At 39.7% G+C, this 20,738-nt stretch overlaps 1 protein-coding gene across 1 annotated transcript in view; it reads left to right on the top strand.

Moving 5' to 3' along the window:
• Nucleotides 1-1,277: 1,277 nt before the first annotated feature.
• Nucleotides 1,278-20,738, top strand: part of CAP2 (cyclase associated actin cytoskeleton regulatory protein 2) — a 62,569-nt gene continuing 43,108 nt past the window's right edge. The window contains exons 1-2 of the mRNA XM_086608996.1: nucleotides 1,278-1,401; nucleotides 5,051-5,151. Coding sequence (XP_086465122.1) covers nucleotides 1,278-1,401; nucleotides 5,051-5,151 — 225 coding nt within the window. The remainder of the gene's footprint in view (nucleotides 1,402-5,050; nucleotides 5,152-20,738) is intronic.

Genomic DNA, 20,738 nt, shown 5'->3' with positions numbered 1-20,738 from the left:
AATACATTTACACATATGTTCCAGGTAGTCCTAACCTTTCTAGTCTACAAGCCATACAGCAATCAATGTCTTGTGGGAGAGCACCGCAGGGTAGGGACTCCGGAGGGCCGCTGACTATCTGCTTGCCCCAGCTGGGGATGGGTTCCCCCGTTGCCCCTGCTTCTGCACACCCCAGTGCTGGTCAGGGGATGTAGCCCTCGTGTGGGAGCTGAGCTGGAACTGTTCACAAGGATCATGTCAATCCAGAGCCATGGATCACCCCTCGCTTACTGTGTGTCACTTAGCAGAATAAAGCACTCACAACCTTAAGTGAGGAACGTGTACCTTAAACTTGTCGTGTTAAATGATAGGGGATTTAAACATAGCTCTGTCTTTGCTTATGTAACTGTTTCTCAGTCTGCAGTGTATATAGCGCTGTGTTCCCTGAGACGTTGGCCAGTATTCAAAAATGTCAATGCCTACACTTCCTCACATGTAAGAAGGCAGATAATCACATTGTGGAGAAAGAAAGTAATGTGTGAGTTGTTAAAAATTTAACCTAATTTCGGTTTCATTTTAAGTGAAAAGTACTGTAAGCCATACTGCACAAGCAGCCCCCTGGATTATTTTTTTTTCTTTCCAAAGGTTAATTAGTGCTTGATTTTAAAAGCTTGAGAAACACTGATTCACATCAGGTATTTTCATAAGAAAAATGTTAAGTGATGGGAAATCATACCAGAATACAATCAGAAGACCTTCTTGACTTCTTGTGTAGTCTTCAATAAAGTGGCTGAGTCTTGCTACAAAGTGTAAAAGACTCAGGAAAATTTCAGAATGTGCCTTTTCAAAAATCAAGAGGTGTACATTTCAAGTCTGGCCTTCAGTCAAGGAGAATTGGGTCTGTGTTTTTGCCTCTGTAAATAGCTGATGCAAATCATTGTAGGCATAAGTTTTTATCTGTTACATTTATAAATATTTCAGTCATCTCAGTATCTGATTGGGAGCATACACATACATTTGTCATAAATTGTCCACGCATAGACTGCCCAAAGCTAGCAGTGGCTTGAATGGGCTGTTTACAATAAAAAGCAGGCCAAGTACTGTTAGTTAGAAGCAAGTTACCGTATATCGACTGCTTCACTGCAACTGCTTATATGCAAGACAATACTTAAAAAATACAAGTTTTACCATAAAAGCTGATAAAAGATAAAGCCACAAGATGAACAGAACATGAAGTAAAGCACAGGCTTTATTCAGAGAGGTCTAACACTCTTTCTGTCCTTCATGATTTTTTCAGAATGGCAGAGGATCATGGTTTGATGGAGAGACTGGAGAAAGCAGTGACTCGACTTGAATCATTATTTTCAGATTCGCACAGATCTGGTGGAATGGAGTGTGATGCCATCAATGGAGTCAATGGAAGTAAGACCTTTTTTGAAGTACCATCTCTCTGATATTAAAAAATTGCAATTAGAGCGCATGTTTGTCTCCTAAGAGGGAATGCACCCCTTATGAATTCCATATCAAACGAGAGTAGTATTTTTAAAAAGTTAATTTAGAAATGTCATGTGACAAGCTTAGTTGTATGCATAATTCTAAATTAATATAGCCTAGAAAATTTGAGATTTAACTAGTCTCTTAAATATACTGTCCATATTTCAAGCTGTATAGCTCTTTCCATTTTAGCACTCACATTGTTGTAGATAATTCCCCAGATGAAAATGTCTGCTCGAGCCCAATTAGCAGAAGAAATGAGACATCTCCAAATTTACAGCATAAATATTCCTAAAGAATTCAGCAATATAAACACCAAGTTTACTTGCCAGCTCTCTGAATTTCACAGTGCAGACCTACTTCATGTAATTGTTTAATATCCTTAATCAAATAAGTTTGTTCCTAAGCATTTGCTCACTAAGGGCTGCCGCACATCCGTGGCCACCTTTTATTATCTCTAGAGCTCTCCCTTCTCAAGTGGATCTCCAAAGCACTACACTGGAGAACACACCATTAAAGTCTGTCTTCATTTATTGACATCGTACCACCAAATCATATTTTTCACTCCTTTATTTTTTTGTTGTTCCTGAAATTTACAGGGTAAATAAACTTATAAATGTGGCAGTTCTAATGCTGATTGAATAGAGGTGCCCTTTCCTTTCTCCAGAGCTTGTTTTTTCACCCAGAAGCCCAAAATATCCCTTTATTAGCTTCATGTCCTTCGCTTTCTGTATTCCTTGGCCTTTCCTGCATTCTCCAGAGAAGAGCGCATCCCAGCATGGACTCAGTTGCTGTACAGAAAGAAGCTGCAGAACAAGCAGAGCATTGCAGGCAGCTTCCCTACTGACACAGAAGCAAGTCAGTGGATGTCAGCTGCTTTATTGTCCCTGTATGCCAGCCCTTACCCACCAACACGTGCGAGAGACCTTCCCCACAGCCATCTGTGCCGTGGGCCTACACACCGCCAGCTCCTGTGGAGCAGCTGAGTGAAAGCCACGTGTTTCTATGGAAGCAGGCTTCCATAGCAGAGGACTTAGCCCGTCAGAGTAAGCTTCAGTATTCAGTAATGGATACGGTCCAGAGAAAACCTAGACAGCTCGCACACCATAGCAGAGTCATGGAGAAACACAAACTGGCAAATAAATCAATCCCTACTAGGAAACGTACATTTTTAAAAAAAAACAGGCTTCAATCCTATAACGAATCCATTGAGGTGAATCTCTGTATCAATCCAGAGCTCAGCATTGCAGAACCAGGGCTGCTTGCAGAACGGGAGATGAACTCACCGTGTCAGGTACCTCCATGAAAACTGCTGTGTCCTTGGCCTAAACTAAGAGCTCGGGCAGGTGAAAAGATTCACCCTCCAGGGAAGCAGAGACTTAAAAGCCCAACAGATCCCTAGAAGAAACCAACTGACAAACCTTGCTGGAGTGAGATTGTAAAAACACCTACTGGGAGACTGCAGGGAGAAGCCAGGATCAGGGGCACCATGGGGCACTTGTCAGCCCGCACCGCGTCTCCAGGCGGAGCTGTCTGACACGGGGACTCTGGAATTAGCTTTCGCTGGTGCAGTTAGGAAAGACTGTACCAGTTCTTCAGTTTGGGTGATGGATACACATACAGTGCCACCAACACGATTCTGTGTGCCTGTGTTACTGTGCTTCTGCAGAGGTTCGCAAAACCTCCACAGCAACTGCAGAGCTGACAGTCTTACAGAAGAGATCTCTTTTTCTCCTTTAAAACTGATACTCAGCCAGAGTGTGACCTTTTTTAAGTCTCAGTGGAAATGGATATATATTGCTTTATTCTACTACAACCCCCTCCCCTAAAAGAACATTCCATAATTAGAATTATTACAAAAAATAACCTTGACTTTTCAGTTAATACTTTTTCAGAAACAATGAAATAATGAGGAGGATGGGAGAACTGTACATTGACTGTTTTCCTAAATGGCATTACAACAGCAGGATTGCAAACAAATCATTCAATTGCTCTACACGGCCCACAGCAAATTCTAGTAAATGCTCCTGGGAGCTGGCTGTATTGAATGGTGAAAAACAGCGTAGTTGCTTGCTAGTTTTGCATAGGACAATTGCCATTTGGTGAACTGCTACTTAAAACTCTGCTCTGAAGTGAAAGGTTACAATGATTCTCTTGGAGGCAAACACAGATTTTGACAAAGAACATAAACGGGCTTTGGAAAGCATCTCCACAGCTAAAACCTTTTGTACACTAGGTCATTTGAGGGGTTTACACACAAACACTTAATATGGAAGAAAGCCCAGAAATTCCTCAGAATTAAAGGTGAGTGACATCAAGAGAACAAAAGGAGCCCTGAAATCCCGCCTAGCTGACAAACTACTTTTTTTTTTTTTTTTTTTTTCCACACAGACCATTGCAAAGTCCCATTGCCAGAGCCTTTCTTTTTTCTGTCAAGGAGCCAGATGACTCTTGTGGAATAAAGAGGGCTTTCAAGATTATGAATTTGGGCACAATTCTCATATAGTGCCAAAAGGTTAAAGCAGACTCTCTGGGGAAAGCCTGGTACCTCTTCACAGCAATCTTCAGCCTTCGTTAATGAGCGAGAGAGGCTGGGAAGAAATTTAACCTTGATCTCTCAGAACCTACAGATGCCATAAATTCGCATGTGTATCACTCATGCTGGACCTGGCAAAGGTTCTGAGGCATAGACAGGACATGAGGATATGTCAAGGAGTAAAGGGAGGGCTGGGAAGCATCCAAGGAAAGATTACTGCTGCTTTCTTGAAAAGGTACCACGCAAAGCCATTTAGATGCCAGATGCATAAGAAACTGGGTCTCATCTGCATTTTCTGATTGCCCACTTTATCAGGAATCTGCTCTGTATACCATATAGAAATGAGCATTTTTATTCCTCTGTTAGAATGTATAGCATATATATAGTCAATGGGATGTGTCATCTAGAAGACTCGTTTGAGCTTTCTTTATCCAGTGACAGTTTTGCAAGATCAGACAACAAAATAAGGACATTACAGAGCCACATCTCACTGCATAAATCCACTGTCAACAGATTCTAAAGACTCTTATCTTCCTGGAAATTGAATAGCTTGCTATTAAAAGCCACCAAACAATACAAAGATCTTCAGGAATGGGTGGGTGGTATAAAAATAGGCTTTCAGTACAGTGCAGATTCTTTTTAGGGGATAATATTTGTTTTATGTACAACAGTAGAATTTTGTTAAGACAGTCATCCTTATCAGGCCACTAGGTCTTTGAAGGGCTGAGAAATGTTTATTTTAGCACCTGTTATTTTAAGACAAAAGAAGCTTCCCACTACATTATACAGAGTAAATTCTCTTCGTGTTTCTAGCCAAGTTCTACCAAAAAAACCCAAGCAGTTTTCTTTTTCCTTTCTAGGTATAAAATAATCATTATACATCCTTTTTCACCGATTTTACAAATCAATGAGTATGACAGAAATTAAGTTACAGCAATTTCCCCTGTTTCTATGGTATTTCTCCTGCATCTGCTACAAAGGAATGTCCTATGCATTATGTGCTTTATGAACCCTTTATAATGGAATGTTCTTCTTCTGTAGGCATAGCACCATACGTTGAAGCCTTTGATAGGCTGCTGAATGGAAGTGTTGCTGAGTTTCTCAGGTACAGCAAGATTCTTGAAGGTGACGTGAAGACACATGTGAGTATTCGCTCAAATTTCTCCCCATGCTATAAGTGTACAAGTCTTGGATTCTGTGTGATCAGCCTTGATTGCTGAGTAGAGGAGAATCTTAATAGCAGTACTCTGAATTATTGGTTCTTGTAGTAGTAATAACCTGTCATAACACACTAAGGACAGCTGGTTCAGGAAGGGCAAAAGGATGTATGGATTCATAAGTGCTCCTCTTCTACAGCACCAAAGGCTGAAGACCATAGTATGCAAAATACGTGGCTGATCAGCGACCTGATGTAGTTGAAGATGTCCCTGCTCGGTGCAGGGGGGTTGGACTAGATAACCTTTAAAGACCCTTTCAAGACCAAACTATTCTATGATTCTACGATAAGTATTCTCAGTTACAAGCAATTTGAATTGTCCTATTGGCTGCTAAGCCCTTTCCAGGACAGAAACACAATTAAGAACAAGAATCAACAAATGAGTAGGAAACAATAGGCAGGTCCGAGCAAAGGTAACTTCTTGTGGTTGTCTTCTAAGCACGTGTATCATCATTCCAATTAATGCAGAGATTTTGTTCTTTTGATTGTTTGTTTTCGTTACTCACACCTCTTCTGTTTGGAACAACATAGCAAACTAAAAATGAGTATGTCAGACATTTAAATGACCCTTTTTTACCACATATGTCATAGCAAGGAAGTACTATGCTGTAATTTTCATGATGAAATTACTTTGTAACCTTATAATATCTTGTGATCAGAGCTCGTTTGTTTTATTTTATTTTTTAAGCCTGTCTTCTCTAAAACCAGTGGTGATAGAAAGACACAGGATGGACTCATCTGGCTAACAGCTTACCAATACAGATTTTGAATAAAAAAAAACCCACAAAAGAGCCAAGGTCAGTTTGAACCGGATCTGAAGCAGTGTGAAGCTTTTGACTTTTCCTAGTAGATCCATGCCATCAGGCCTTTCTCCATGTGTACATTTCCCAATTCATTGCAGCTGCTGCTCTGCATAACAAACAACTGTAGCCAGAAAAACAGGCAGTCCTACAAGCTACTGGGACTCATGCTGCAAGGCCAGCATAAATATTTTGCAAGACAGCCAAAGTAACCAGTCTACTCCCAAAGCAAGAGCTCTGCTGTTGTTCTGTGAACTATGTTTTCTCTGTGGTGTTGTATGTTCTTGCTGGTAGGGTAGAGTTTCTGACCTAGTTAGGCCTAGAAAACTGGAGGGAGTAAGGAGATCAGGCAATTCTAGCGGATCTTTCTGGTTTTAAGGAAATACCGCACTTCCTTTTTATTTGAAGAAGCCTTTTCACCTTAACAGTTATACTATAAGCTACAATATATGTACCTTGTTCTTAAAAGAAATGAGGAAAAAATTAATAAACGGGGGTGGGAGCAGGAGGGAATTATCAACCTAACTGAGCAGAGGATTGCTCCCTGGAAAGGATTGGTTCTAGCTTTGGTTATTACATTCATTAGACACCACTATTTTGCATTTGATTTCTCAACAGTCCAGATCTGAAAGACATAGAAGTAGCCTTAGTACCAACACTAAGCAGGAAAAAATGGCATTTAACATTCTAACTGACTAAAACATTTTTAATATGCATTTTTAAATCAGTAAGTGTATTAATTTATGCATTTGTCACTATTTGATACTCATAATCGAATCCACATAAAAGATTATTAATAATTTATCTGCCAAGTCTGTGGATAGTCCCTAGCATATTGTTGATGATAGTGTAATGTGAACTATGATAAGGAGTTAGGACCATGAGATTAGACACAAACAACTTTCCCTTATATAAAGAAATCGGCGATTCTGATTGCAGCCTACTAAATATGCTGAAATCTTATACTCTGAATTTACAACACGAAGCAGACTGTGGTTGCCTTATGCTCATGCTTATCACTGAAGCAACATCTGTGCTTTACCTTAACAAGTGGAACAAGGAGTATTTTTCTTCTGGGTGTCTTATAGACCATGTGTCCTCAGCATTATACTTGCAGCTGCTGTCTCTTTCACATAATGAGCTGAAGGGAAGGTTGTATTTTATTTCAGAAAACACCTGTTGCCTAGAAAAACCTCACATACCTGACTGACCAGAATGGTAATATGAGAGAAGCAGACACTTCGTATTATGCTAAAGAAATGAGGGGTTTAACGTGATGTGTTTCGTGCTGATTGCTGTAAGGATTGTGTGGTTTATGTTTCTGGCGAAAGGAAGAACACGGCCATAACGAATATCTGCTGGGGAGCCCCATTCCTATTTTTTCAGCATTCTCTACTCTAAATAGTCTATTGAAAGAGAACGAAATAAAAAAGAGAACTAATAGCCAGCTCCTGGCTCTGCTAAACACAGCAGCACAGTGGGTTTTACAAAGGTTAGTTTATCAAAGAAGAGTTCTGCTTAGACTCAATCTTGAAAGCAGCGTATTTTCTCATTCAAATTACAGTGCGTGCAGTGGTGAATCTCTGAAGTCAACTGCATTAAAGAAACTAACCACTTTTTAAAAGATAGAATGTCTAGGGTTTTTTACTTTGTCTATTTAAAACAATTATGCTCAACGGCTAAGATGAGATCCTTTTCCTGTCTGTCACTGTGCAATAAAAATCTGGTGATTATATCACTATTTCCATGAAATACAAAGTTCCCTACAGGCACAGATTTTACGAAACCGCTTTCTGCTGTCCATGTCGTAACTATATAGCATGTGAAGTCAGTGAAAGAGTGAGTATGGCCAGGACTGCTGCCAACCAGCTGTCTTTGGCCTGACATACCAGTGTCTTGGAGGCTGTCACCAACTATTACAGGTTAGAACAGCCCTGAAGCTCACTCACCATGTGTGCCAACACTGAACTGTTCTTCTGTCTCCATGGGGGAAATTCAAAAGCAGTATAAAATAGACTGTGGGTCTACAGCGTCGGCAGTTCTCTTATGCCCAGCAGATAGGACCGCACTGGCTGATCGCTGGATCACAGATACGTGAGTTTCATCACTGTTTGCCTGGATACATCCACCACTACAGAAAACGTGCCGAGGATGAAAAAGAGCTGACCATGGAAGACACGGTCTATCTTCAGATTGTGTCCCAGTGAGGAAGCTCATCAAGCAGGTTTGATGGGCTCTTCTCCCTGTCAAAGCAAAGCAAGCAAGATTTTAGAAGGCCAAGAAACAGGTTTTTGTAATGTGTTGATTAGGAGCTTCTTCACATTGTTTTTGTTTATGTGATATCTCCTGTGGTGGAATATTTTGGCTTGAGTTTGAATAATGTACCAGATGAGACATAATGATAAGAAGAGAATGTACTAGTTCTACAAGAGAGGGCAGATAACGTAGAATTTCCATATTTTAGTATTTTATGTGTTACAGAGCAGAGCAGAATTACTGCCTTCCTGTCAAACACATAAACTAATACTTGCCTTTTTTTATTGTTTATTTGTAAAAATCTTTTAACCTCTCAACCCCACCAGTTGAAAGAACAGATTGTCTGAGTGATTCAGTTATGTTCCCTCTTCTCTCATCCAAGCTATTTAGCTTGGAAAGGAAAACTACAGAAATAAGGATGCCTCTTCCCTCCTTTCTTCCATCAACTTCCAGCTGCTGAAACACAGAGCTCAGACAGGCAGCCAAGACAGCTCAGACTTGGAGCACTGGAAAATAAGAAGGCTGTTGGTTAGCTCACTCCTTGTTGGGGGAGAGTTTAGATACAACTCGTTACATGTATGACTACACGAGCAAGATAGGTAGCATGGCACAGCAATTCACAGCACCTTATCCAGCCTGCAGGGGTTCTCTGTGTGCGTGCACTGACTCGTTATCATCATGAGCAAGGGAAGCAATATTCACTCTGCAAACATGGGTCGTATGCACATACCCACAGAGTTTCTTTTCCTTTTCTATTACATGAAAGCAATAGCATTCTTCTCTCCTCCTTCCAGGCATAGTCCATGTTAAACACAGACTATGAACTGAAAGCAGGAGTTATCTTTTATGAGGTATATATGCACTTTGCAAAGTGCAGCTCTCGTTTGGCCCATCAGTGAAGTTAACAAATCTTAGCTTTGTGATTTTTTCCAAAGAGTAGTTAGTACACATGAAATAGTTGTATCTTGCCTTTTCTTGTGAGAGACGTTGAAGAATTAGTCGATGACTTTAACAGCCCTGAACTTTGAACAGGGTGCACTGGTGTCCGTGATACACCAAAAACCACTTTTGCACTTTATCTTACCTAATCTAAACACAGACTATCGAACCCATTATTTGACTGATTCCTCATTAACAAGGCAATTTGCTTACAGGGCAACAGAATGCACAAGTGTGCTCTCGTGTTCATCTTTTGTGCCCAGAGGCTGTGTGGTTTTAGGCATTGTGTTGAAAGTTGAATTAGAGCTCAGAGAGGAGGATGATGTCAACATGCCAACATGCTGTCAGGCTGCCTTTGCATTTTTGTAATAGGTATTTTCTGCCACATGAAATAAACACCCAACCGAGTAGCTACTATAGGACTGGGGAAAACAGAATACATTAAAAAGGATAAAAAGGCAAACATTTTTTATAGCATACAAAATGCATTCAGCTGAAAGAAAGAGACTAAGTATAGAAACAGTACTGCTATCCACCAAAAGTGAAAAAAAAATAAATCATCAACCAAAAAAGCAACCTTGGAAACCTATCAATATTAAAGTTGATTTTATAATACTAACTCAGCTGTATTTCTCATCCTGTATGTGTACTACAAGATACTTCATAACACAAGCAATAAAGAACATTGGCTTTAATACCACCAGAAAGATGGAAATGCAGTATACACCATGTAGCTAATTCAGAAAAAGTATCATTTTTAGGAGCTTTAAAACTTTTGATTGCTCTTTTCTAAAGGAGGACTTTACTTGTGACCTGCAGGTTGGATTTGGCTTTCAAAACAAGCAGGATGTATTGGGTCAGATGCAGTGGTGTGCAGATGTGGTTGCACCTGATTGTAAGACACCTGGTTGGGAATAAAGATGGCTTCTGAGCATGGAGAATCTGTCCATTGCCAGTCTAGACCAGCACCCTCTGAAAGAATGGGAGTTTTTCCGTTAATTTTGATGGGAGCTGGATCAGGCTGTTAGTTTCTGGATGCTGACATTGCAGTAAATACTGCTTGCTTTTCTTCTTTTATAAAAAAACAAGGAAGAGACAAAAGTCAAACCAGACTACTGGAAAACACACGCCATGGTGGCCAATGCTGGGCATTTAGTTGTGTATTGCTGGCACGAGAAATTTAAGGTGGTGGTAATATATAATGAGAACATTCCATATGGCATTCCCTCAGTCAGAAACATAGAAAATCAGAAACACAGTCAAGGCTGTCAACAGTTCTTCATAACCCATTTGCTCATGGAGTGGTTCCTGACTAAGCCCATAAGTAGCTATGTTGATTTCAAAGTAGTACAGTTGATCAGGGACCATTTTAGGGGTAAAGGTCTAAAACTGTTGGCCCCTAAAAGCAGGGATTATATCTGTATGTGGTCACCCAGTACAACGGGATTTTCTGATCTCCAAAGAATGCCAGGAAAAAGGTATCAGAATGAACCTTGTACGCAATCGTAAATCAAAGAAAATTTCATCATTTTTGCTCCCGGAGGTGTTAAAAGATAACTTGCTTATATGAAAAAAATTCCGATAGTGAAGGGCTCTTTAATCAACCAGATGAGTTCAGAATAATACCCAGTGTACAGACTAGATTTGAGGTCCATGTTTTACCAATTAATTTAATTAATGATTGACGCAATTAATCAAGGCATACATTATATTTTCAGTCATCCGAAGTCTAAATCAGAACTGATCATATGCTCTAGCTCATGCTAATTTTGCTGTCCTCTAAACGTGTTTCATGGAAGCCCTCTAAGAGCAAATCTGAGTCTGCTGAGAGAAAACCTGTTTTTCTTGGTGGTTTTCCAGGAGAAATAGTGTGTAGACCTAGAGGCATAAGTGCCCCACAGGTTGAAAACCACTGCGTCAGCTTAAGCAAAAATCAGAAGGTGATAAAATTCCGTGGTTACATTACCTGGTTAAATGACGGGTAGCTTTAGCGTGTGGACCAGCTGCACTCCCAGCCACAAAAACAGTGTGAGAGTGTCTCAACGAGCCTGTTGCAAACTCATGGCATAGGACATTTGCCAGTGTAAAGTAAGTGGAAAGTTATTAGGGAGGATTGGAGACATGGAGTAGGCACAGATCCAAGGCCATGAGGAAGCCTCGATAAGGTAATCAGAGTTTTTTACTTTTTTCTCTGATTCAAAGCAGTCCAGGATTGGGAGGGCATAGGTGGCAGTCATTTCAGGCACTCAGCCTCAGACCAGTGAGGTCTGTGGTTCTTACAGCCGTAATTTCCAGTGAACCCCTGGAAAATTAAAGTATCGTTATTCATCAGGAAAAGCAAGACAGAGGAGCCGAGAGACAGTATCTCTGCTTTTGTCATCAGCAGGAAACTCTTGTGACTGAAAACTCTTTACTGGCATCAGTGCTCATGGTTCTTATTTCTCTTGCAAAGGATTATGATTTTTCAAGTAGGAGTGGTAACATTATTTAAGCCCATTTATTTCAAGCTGAGAAATATATATCCCTGAATGGTCTTCTTTTTTTTTTTTTTTTTTAATTTTTTCTGTTTTGGGACACACATCTCCCATGCTTGATTGATGTCATTTATTGCTACAGGCTATGAGCAAGTCTTTTATTAATTTTCAGTCTCATTCTTTCTGAAAAGCACGTGCACGCTCTTTTCACTCATCCTGCCTCCCCATCCTGGACCTGCTTTTATTTTTGCTAGTTGATGGTTGCAACTGTTTTGAGTGTATAGAAATGCTGGGCTTGGAAACTGAGAAGGCTGTTCATTGTAGTCAGCAAAAAACCAAACAATGAGCTCAGAATCTGGCTCTTCAGTCAGTTTCTAGTAAAAAGGAGTTCAGTGAATAATGAGAATTAAGCCACAAGGGAAACCAACGTGCGGTTTGAATGTTGTTTTAAATAAGCTGGGAGTGCTGTCAGGAGTGATGAGGGTGGAATGTGGCCACAAACGTGTATTGCCTCTTTTTATCCAGTGTGAACTGCACGATCAATATGGCCAGATTTCTGAATATTGAAGAGTCCATTAGGGTAGATTAAATCATATCACTGTCACTGCTAACTTCTGTTAGTCTGCTGACATCCATAAATAGAGCTATCTATTTCCATAATTAATCTGAACTGCAAAGCAGTTTAATTTTTGCTGTTTTGTTTCATAAGTTTAATTGTATGTTTTATTCTAAATCCCAGAGCCATAACAAAAAGATTGCTTTAGGATCTTGAAGTAGATCTTTGAGGCTGAAATATTTCTTTCTTGTTGTTTTAATACATGTTCTCTTTAAAAAACCACCTTAGGTCCGATCTGCTTTTATAGAATCATAGAACGGTTTGGGTTGGAAGGGACCTCAAAGATCATCTAATTCCAGCCCCCCTGCCATGGGCAGGGACACCCTCCACTACACCAGATTGCCCAAAGCCTTTTCAATCACATCACTGTGAATGTAGAGAACTACCTTGCCTTTGAGCGAGGCTGAGGTCTCCACTCCAAGTAAATGCAGGCTTTTGGTATTTCGCACGTCTGAAAAGGAAAGCATGGTTCAAGTGGGAAGAAGCCTTAAACATCATGATAGATGTGTCAGCTTTAAGCTTTGAACATCCTTCCCCGTTAGCACGTTTTGGTTGGGGTCTGGGATTCTTCCGAGGTGATAAAAGTGGGAGTGAAGTTACAACGAGACAGATTGTGGCACTTTTAGCCTTTGAGTTGCTTTCAGGGAGCTCAGTGGGACTACTTGCAGAATGAGGTGGGCAGTGTCACCAGTTGTCCTGAAGTACGTGACAGGCAGAACATACACAAAGCCATTTCAATATAAGAACCTATTTATCCAAGCTCTTTCTCTCAAGATTTTATGCAATTTTGTAGAAATCGATGGTTCTGCAGTCTATATATCAGGGAATTTGGTATTTGTTAGACACAGAAAGTCAAGAAACCAGCTCCTCAGTAGGGTGCCCAGTGAACACTGCTAGAAGAATATTTATGAAGTGATACCTCAACAAGTGCTGGAACCTTTTTAATTTACAGAGATAAGCATCTGAAGTTCCTCGAACTTGTATTTGTTAAATGAGGGACACATGAATGACATCCTAAGGCCTGTGAAACCTTAAAGCCTTTTCTGAAATTTCCTCAGCGTGGATCTGGACCTTCACTAAGATGGGCTTCTGAGGGAATAGCTGTGGATAGAGAGTGGGACTGCTTAGCAGCAGACCTCAGGAGCAAAACAGCCCATCAGAGAAATAACTGGAGTGCTGCAGGCAAAAGCATGTTTGTACAGATGACATTGAGACCTGCAGGTCCCTGGGATCTCTGTGGTTGTCTGATGTGCTGGTTTACAGCACCTGGTCCATGTAGGAAATGTAGGTTTGCCTTTCCTCAGGAATATGAGGCCTCTCCACAAATAATTTCTTAACACAGGCAACCAAGCCCTCCAGAAAATTCTGAACTCAGGTATCCATGGGAAAAAAAATAGGAACTTGTACTTAAGAAACGATTGATCTTGATAACAGCCAAAGTTTGGACTTCATTTATTCAGTACATTGTGTGTGGTTCCTGTTTATTTAAGGAAGTAATGCACGCTTTCAGAAATACAGAATGTACCTCCAAGTAATAGTAGAAAATAGATACTTTGGAAGTCTGTGGAACTTTAATGTACCACAGTTTCTGTTCTTTCGTGAAATCCTGAAGTGGGCTGGTTTCCCTTACCCATGTCTCTTTGAGAAACCTGCTTGCTTTTGCAGTCTAGTCAGGATGAAGAGCTATAAGAGCTCCCTCAGGAAGATCGTGGCTAACTTCCATGAATGCCTGTGCAGGTTGGGGAACTTTCTATCTACTCTCCCTAATACCGATTAAAAAAAAATTACAACTTTGTCATGGCATAACCTTTGACATGCGATACAAAGGATATTCCCGTAATGCCATTAGTTAAATTAATTCCTCCTGGAAAATTGCATACTTTCTGGGTTGTCATTCTTTTACAGTGTTAGCCTTTCACCTCAGGAGTCCTGGGCAGAAATTGGAGGCAGGTCAAACTGATCACTATTTGCTGTTACTCATGCTCTAAAGCTCATAAAATATACTAAGACAGTCTTTGGCTACTGGAAGCTCCAACCAACAATGGTGGCCTAGTATAGATTTTAGGGATGTATCCTCTGCACTGAAGAGAAGCCATTTATTCTCATGATGTTGTTGTGTTTGTTGTTAAAATGTTTGGCTGTTTTTATCAGCTGTTTGTTTCTATGATTATCACTAATTACATATTACAAAGGCAGAACATGACAGCACAAATTCTGCACATCTTTACAGCTGATAATCAAATTTGGGGATGTCCAAGTCTATAGATAAGCACCAGGGACTGGAAGATCAGGTGTTGCAATGTGCCAGTAGCATCTTTTACTTCTGCTGATGTGGAGGACTTTAAATGTAGATCCATGACTGTGTGCTGTGCAATGAGATGCCTTTGAAATCTCCAGCAGGTGACTGACTCTTTGCAGAAGACAGCAGTCTGCAATGTAAATGTCAAACTTGAATCTTGAATATTTTCAAAACTATTCAGAAAAGAAAGGTATTGAAAACAAAAAAAAAACTTTTAGTCTATAAATAGACCACATCTTCAGTAATATGTGGACTATTGCACACAATTCCCAATATTTTTCTATGCTGAACCTTCTAGAATCCCCAACTACCAATATACTACCTCTGTTTTTGGAACTTCCATGTAAAAGTTGAAATGAACAGAGGTCAAGAGAGTTGCAGATTTTTGGCTGTTGTAAAAGAGATTCATGAAGAATTTATGAATCTGGAAGACACAGAAGCAGCCTGAGCTTTAGGAGACCATCAGCTAGTCAAGAGCTTTGGTCTGGACTTGCTCTTCTTCTCTGGTGGGTGGAGGCTATTATAGATGTTTTGGGAGAATATGATCTCCCACTGCTTCACTTGGCAGTAATCAGTAGCTGCAATGGCCCTGCAGCCAGGTATTTATATCTGTTTGAAACAGTGACAGATGAACAAAATAACTGACTGCTTCTGCTACCAAGATTAAGAATTAATCATTTAAATAGTATTTATTAGGTTTTAAAGTTAACAATCTCTTGAGATCAATCAGAACAATTCATGTCACTCAAAACTGGGAGAGCTTAGAGGAAATTCTGGAACACTGAGGCAAATTTTATTGGTGCAAAAGATCCAGAACCTGTATAGTCTTTATCCAAGGCAAGAATTTTGTAATTAATGTAAAAGCAACTGTCTTGGCTTTACTCCAGCTCATCTGTACAGATTGTGTTTCATACAGAGAAATAAAACGGCAACAATGATTTACCCCAAACAATTCTATCCATCTGTCTTATGTCATTAGCACTGAAAGATCTTTAAGATCTGTATGGTTTGAGCTGCACCAGAGGTAAGAGTTTTGGATGGTTTAAGTTGCAGTCAGGCTTACTAAAAGGTAAAGTTAATGAACCCAGATACAGATGCTACTCTGAAACAACAAATAAGTAATATTGGCCAGCACTGAGCACAGTTACATGACACAGTGTTTAATAGTTTAATACACTGGCAGACATAAACAGCTAAAGAGACCAGCACGAGAGACCAGGACTGATGTAACCTTAGACTGGTACTGGACAGGCAGTAGCAATGCTGAGAAATTTTAACAAAAATTCCCTAATATGGACATAGCTGTGGAGGCTGAAAAACACTAAAAAAAACCCCGCTAATAGAGGACAGCTGATTGGTGGTAGTCAAATGTATCTGTCTGAAAATAGAAAATAAAATATCTGGGGTGGTGTCTGGCTCCATCAAAATCAATGGCAAATCTCCCATTGACTTCAGTTTTGACTAGAATTTCAGCCCTGTTTTCTGCATGGACCAGTAAGAGAAAGGTGACAGGTTTTTACTTTCCTTCCTTTTCCTTTTCCAGTATAAAAAGTGCTCTGTTTGGAGAACTGCCACTGACTCTTCAGCATTTGGCCTAGTTTTAAAAAAATATCTATCAGCCAATTAGCTTTACAAAATAAATACTGTCTCTTCAGCTGGCCTGGATAGTTTCTATGGCATCCCCATACTTAATCTAAACTCTGCTCTTTTTCCATTTCTTGCTTCCCCCTTCAAGCCACCAGCCACTTCACCACTTCACTTTGAAGAGGCTCTTGAAAGCAGAATGTAAAAGACAAACCGTTTCTGTTTCTGCGGCGGTACTGTCCCTTTTAGAGAAAGACTGAGGTCTTTGCTCCTAACAGTGAAGCTCCATCTGTAGTTGTCATTCGCTGTCAGTCATTGTGTCTTCTGCTAGACCCAAAGGACCCAAAATTATTTCTGCAGAAGCTACGATTAGAACTCTGGACCCCTAAATCCCAATTCTTTTCCCTCATGTCCTCTTTACTATTTTGTTTCAGAATAAAGTCATTAAGTATATTTTAGGAATTCAAAGTATATATAGATCTGTGTTTTTATCGGCAAGTTATCACTGTTAATGTTAGCATGTATATATATGCAGGTGTGTTTTATTCTCCAGCATCAGAAGTCCAGTGGATTTTGACATATACATTATGCTTTTCAGTGCTATGGCTCTGAGGAAATATGTTATTAAATATAATAATGTTTGACAAATTTAATATTATCAGGTCAATAGGGTAATTCTCTTGACTAAATTTCATTAGGAAATCCTTTGTTTGTTTCTCTTACTTCTATTTAGTTATTTTTTTTTTTTCAAAGACTGAATTCACTTGTAACTTGAGATCTGAATGCATGTGTCTGCTTCTTGTAGTTTTCCAAACTGTTGTCACAGAAATAATATTTATATTTATTAGTGCTAGGATACCAAAGTGATGGGCAACTTAGATTGAATAAAACATTTAAAATGAGAAAGAGACAGATCCTAAAATCACATCTGCTCTGGAGAACTGAACTTTGCCAAAGCAAACTGGTAGTTTAAGCTTCAGGTTCAGTGCATCCACGTCTACTCAGTCTGAAACAGTGCAAGTTTGGGTGGAATCCACTCTCACACTACTTCAAACAGGTCAGAAGCATTGCCACCATTAGACATCTGGCAATTCTCCAAGCAATGGCTTCTGGAAAATACCAAAAGTTGCCATTGTATTGTGACAGAGAAAGTTAAACCAGTTGATATTGAAAAGATGATTTCTCAATACGTATGATTCCTCCATTAACTTCCGCAGGCAGAACTGTAAAGAGGCCTATCTGTGCTGCTGCTGCGATGGCAACAGAGAGGCCACTCACTGAAGTCAGCCCCAGGTTTCAACAGGCATGGAATTGGGCTGATGTTACATACATGTCAGCCTTTGGGTCTTCCAACCATATCAGTCACCTGAGACAGCTAACAAACACATCTGAGGTAAAGGATTAAGACGCCTTATTCCACAATTCACTGATGGGGAAACGGAGGTGGTGAACAGAAAGCCACACGGTCCTGGCATTCAGGTCCACAGTCACAGGTGTCTCCTCCAGCCTCTAGAAAAACCACTAAAAGGAAAGCAGGAAATGCTTTGAGGAACTTGCTTCCTTCAAAATATTCACCTCAGCTGAGGAATCTGTCTGAGAGTGCTATGTCTATGCATAATCCCAAGAATGCCAAAAGGATTACCCAGAGTTTTTAGATTTCAATTATCTGCTGCTCCAAAATATCTGCATCTATCTGCAGATAGATGTGCGCAAGTTTGTATTCTAGTCTACTCTGATAAATTTACTCGTGATGCATTTTTGACACTCAGGCTTCATTACCATCATTCATTATAACTGAGAGAGTTTCAGCTGATTTGTTCTGTGGCAATCTTTTGTCTGAGCCACATAAGTTGTTAAGAAAAATTCCCCCGGTCCATTTTCACTCATTAGTCTTCACTGGATGGAAGGGCCTAATGGAAAGATCATCTCCCTGTTAAAAATAGTGCTGCCTGCTTAGTTACACAGCCTGCCTGCCAGGTAGAAGGAGGCAGCAATGAAGTGTCACGTTTTGACAACTACAAGAAAGAGTTGGAATGGGGATAGACTGAGCTAATGCATTCTTAATGAGCAGAAGCTCTTCTGTGACTTTGATGGGACGCATGGAGAGAAGTACCGCGTGCTCGGGAATAGTGAAACTCAGAAAGCCGTTTTTAATGCTGTTGGAGAAAGAAGGAAGGAACTGTGGCAGAAGTCTTATAAAATTCTGCTTGTAAAATGCAAAAACTCTGTTAGCACGATCCTTTGATTAAAATTTAAATTCAAAGGTGAGAGATGTGTGTGCTGTGAGCCCTACACGACTAAAAGCTTTTGGGGCTGGGTAAATTTTGAGCGTACAGCACAAGCCTTGCAATCAATATCTAGCCCACTGACCACTGACCGTTTCCAACATCTTATAATAAATTTAGGATAATCAGAAAATGCAAAAAGCCACATTTTTAATGCACCAGAGTTAATTCAAAGAGTGTTACCAATGGCTTGGGTGCCCTCAATAGCAGAAGATTTCTTAAAAACAGCTTCCAGACATTTTGAGAAAGTGGCCTTGGCCACACTGCAGTGGAGAAGGAGGAGTAATAAACGTAAAAGTCATACATGTCTGGAGGAGAAGTACATCCTGATTCCACATCCAACAATAGTTTTAATAGTTTAATAGTTTAATGGTTTTAATAGTTTAACATCGGTCAGGTGAACAAGACACATGTATGAAGCGTACTCAAGGAATGTCAGTCTTTTAGGAACATCAGTGTACATCATCCGACAGTCTGTCTCCAGCTCTGACCAAATTCCAGTGCTTTAGCAGAAAGAGGTGAAAATCAGAGAAGAAACCAGTTGTTACTTTCTGAGTGCAGAAGAAAGTCCTCCTCAGCCTCCGTGAGTGACCAATGGGAACCCAAAAGCATGGATTTAATGCAGTGCAAACAAAGTGCCAGACACATTTTTCAAACCTCATTGGTGCTGCCAACTCAGTATATGCTCAAGAACTCACAAAACAATCTCAATTTTCTATATCTAAGAGCACCTATGCTCATGTTTTAGGATCTGTTCGATCAGCACTTTCAGCTCTATCTTAGAATAATGCTGATTCTTCGTAGGAATTCAGAAGATCTCTTCTGATCTTCACTTTTTGGATAGTGGGAAATCTAAATTCTATGATTACTCGTGACCCAGTTTACAGACCTGTGATCATGCGCTGGCACTACTATTTTCTTCCTTCTCTGTTATTTACATTCCATATGAGAAAGAATCATCGCAATCCTCAGCCACGGTGTTGCTAAGCAAAACAAGCGAAACACTTTAAATTTATCTTTGTGTGACAGGTACTTATTGCTCTAAACATCTAAATAGGTTTTCTCTGCATCAATTCTGATTTAAACTCATCTTTATTTAACATGGATGACTAGTGCCTCACACAGAATTCCAGAGGAATTTTCCTGTAGCTCTACTGAAAATATTTTGCCACATCCATTGTAGAACAGCATAAGCCACCTTCCAGGCTCTTACACTTGCATTTTCCAATCTTCAGCATTTCCAATTAATCAGTTCCGTGTTTATACCCAAATTATGCATTGTTTTAAAGGAGTAGGGGAGAGGACTGCTAGATTTTATCCTATTCATATTTACCTGTGCCAATAAAGTTGTCTTATTCTTCTCAAGTGATGAGTGAGTTCTTCTCAACAATATTAAAATCTCCTAACTTTGTGTTGCCCATGAATTTTATGAGTGCACACCTAATTCTTGCTGTTAGGACACTAATAAACATATTGATGATTTCTAAAACTAATCCCTGAGAAACACAAGTAGCAACTTTCCTCCTCTGAAATAACATCGCCTGTAATATACCCTATTGTTGTCTCCGTTTATCCAGCTTCTTATCCAACTTAAGAGTTTTTATACTACTTTGCATCATTTCCACTTGAAGTGTGTTTCTTATGAGGACCCACAATAAGCGTTTTATATAATACCTAAATATACCAGATCTGACACATTACATCCCTAACATTCTGTGATTCTGTGATTCTGTGATTATCCTTGTTTAAGAAACTGAAAACTCTAAACAATCTCCAGAAGTAATTATTTTAACCACAGGTAATCCCATTGTAATTTCTTCCATTTTAAATTTTCATATATGTTTTTAATCACTCGTTTCAACTCTGTAAAGTGTGGATGACACTGAAGTCACACTAACAGCCATGAAATCACTTGACATACTTTTCCTCCCTCTTCTTGGGCATATTTACCCAATCCCATCATTGCATACTTCTGTCATCTGGTACTATCTCCAAATGATATATACTTAAAATCTTTTCTCCTTGTACTTCCATCTGCCAGTGTTTTCAGGACTCTACAATGAAGATAGTATGTACCCAATGATTTTGTCACACTAAGCTCCATATATTTGACTTCCCTTTCAAATGATGCAATTCCCATTGATTTATCATCATTCTTTTTAACTATTCTTTCAATATTTTCATGTACATCGACTTCCTTGGAATTGGGGAAAAGCATTTATTCAACAACAGGTACGCTATCCATCAAGAGTTACGTAGG

Source organism: Tauraco erythrolophus, chromosome 3, assembly GCF_009769465.1.
Source record: "Tauraco erythrolophus isolate bTauEry1 chromosome 3, bTauEry1.pri, whole genome shotgun sequence".
NCBI classification, from domain to species: Eukaryota; Metazoa; Chordata; class Aves; order Musophagiformes; family Musophagidae; genus Tauraco; species Tauraco erythrolophus.
Note: the sequence above shows the minus strand (reverse complement) of the source record. Positions and strands in the feature narration are given on the sequence as shown.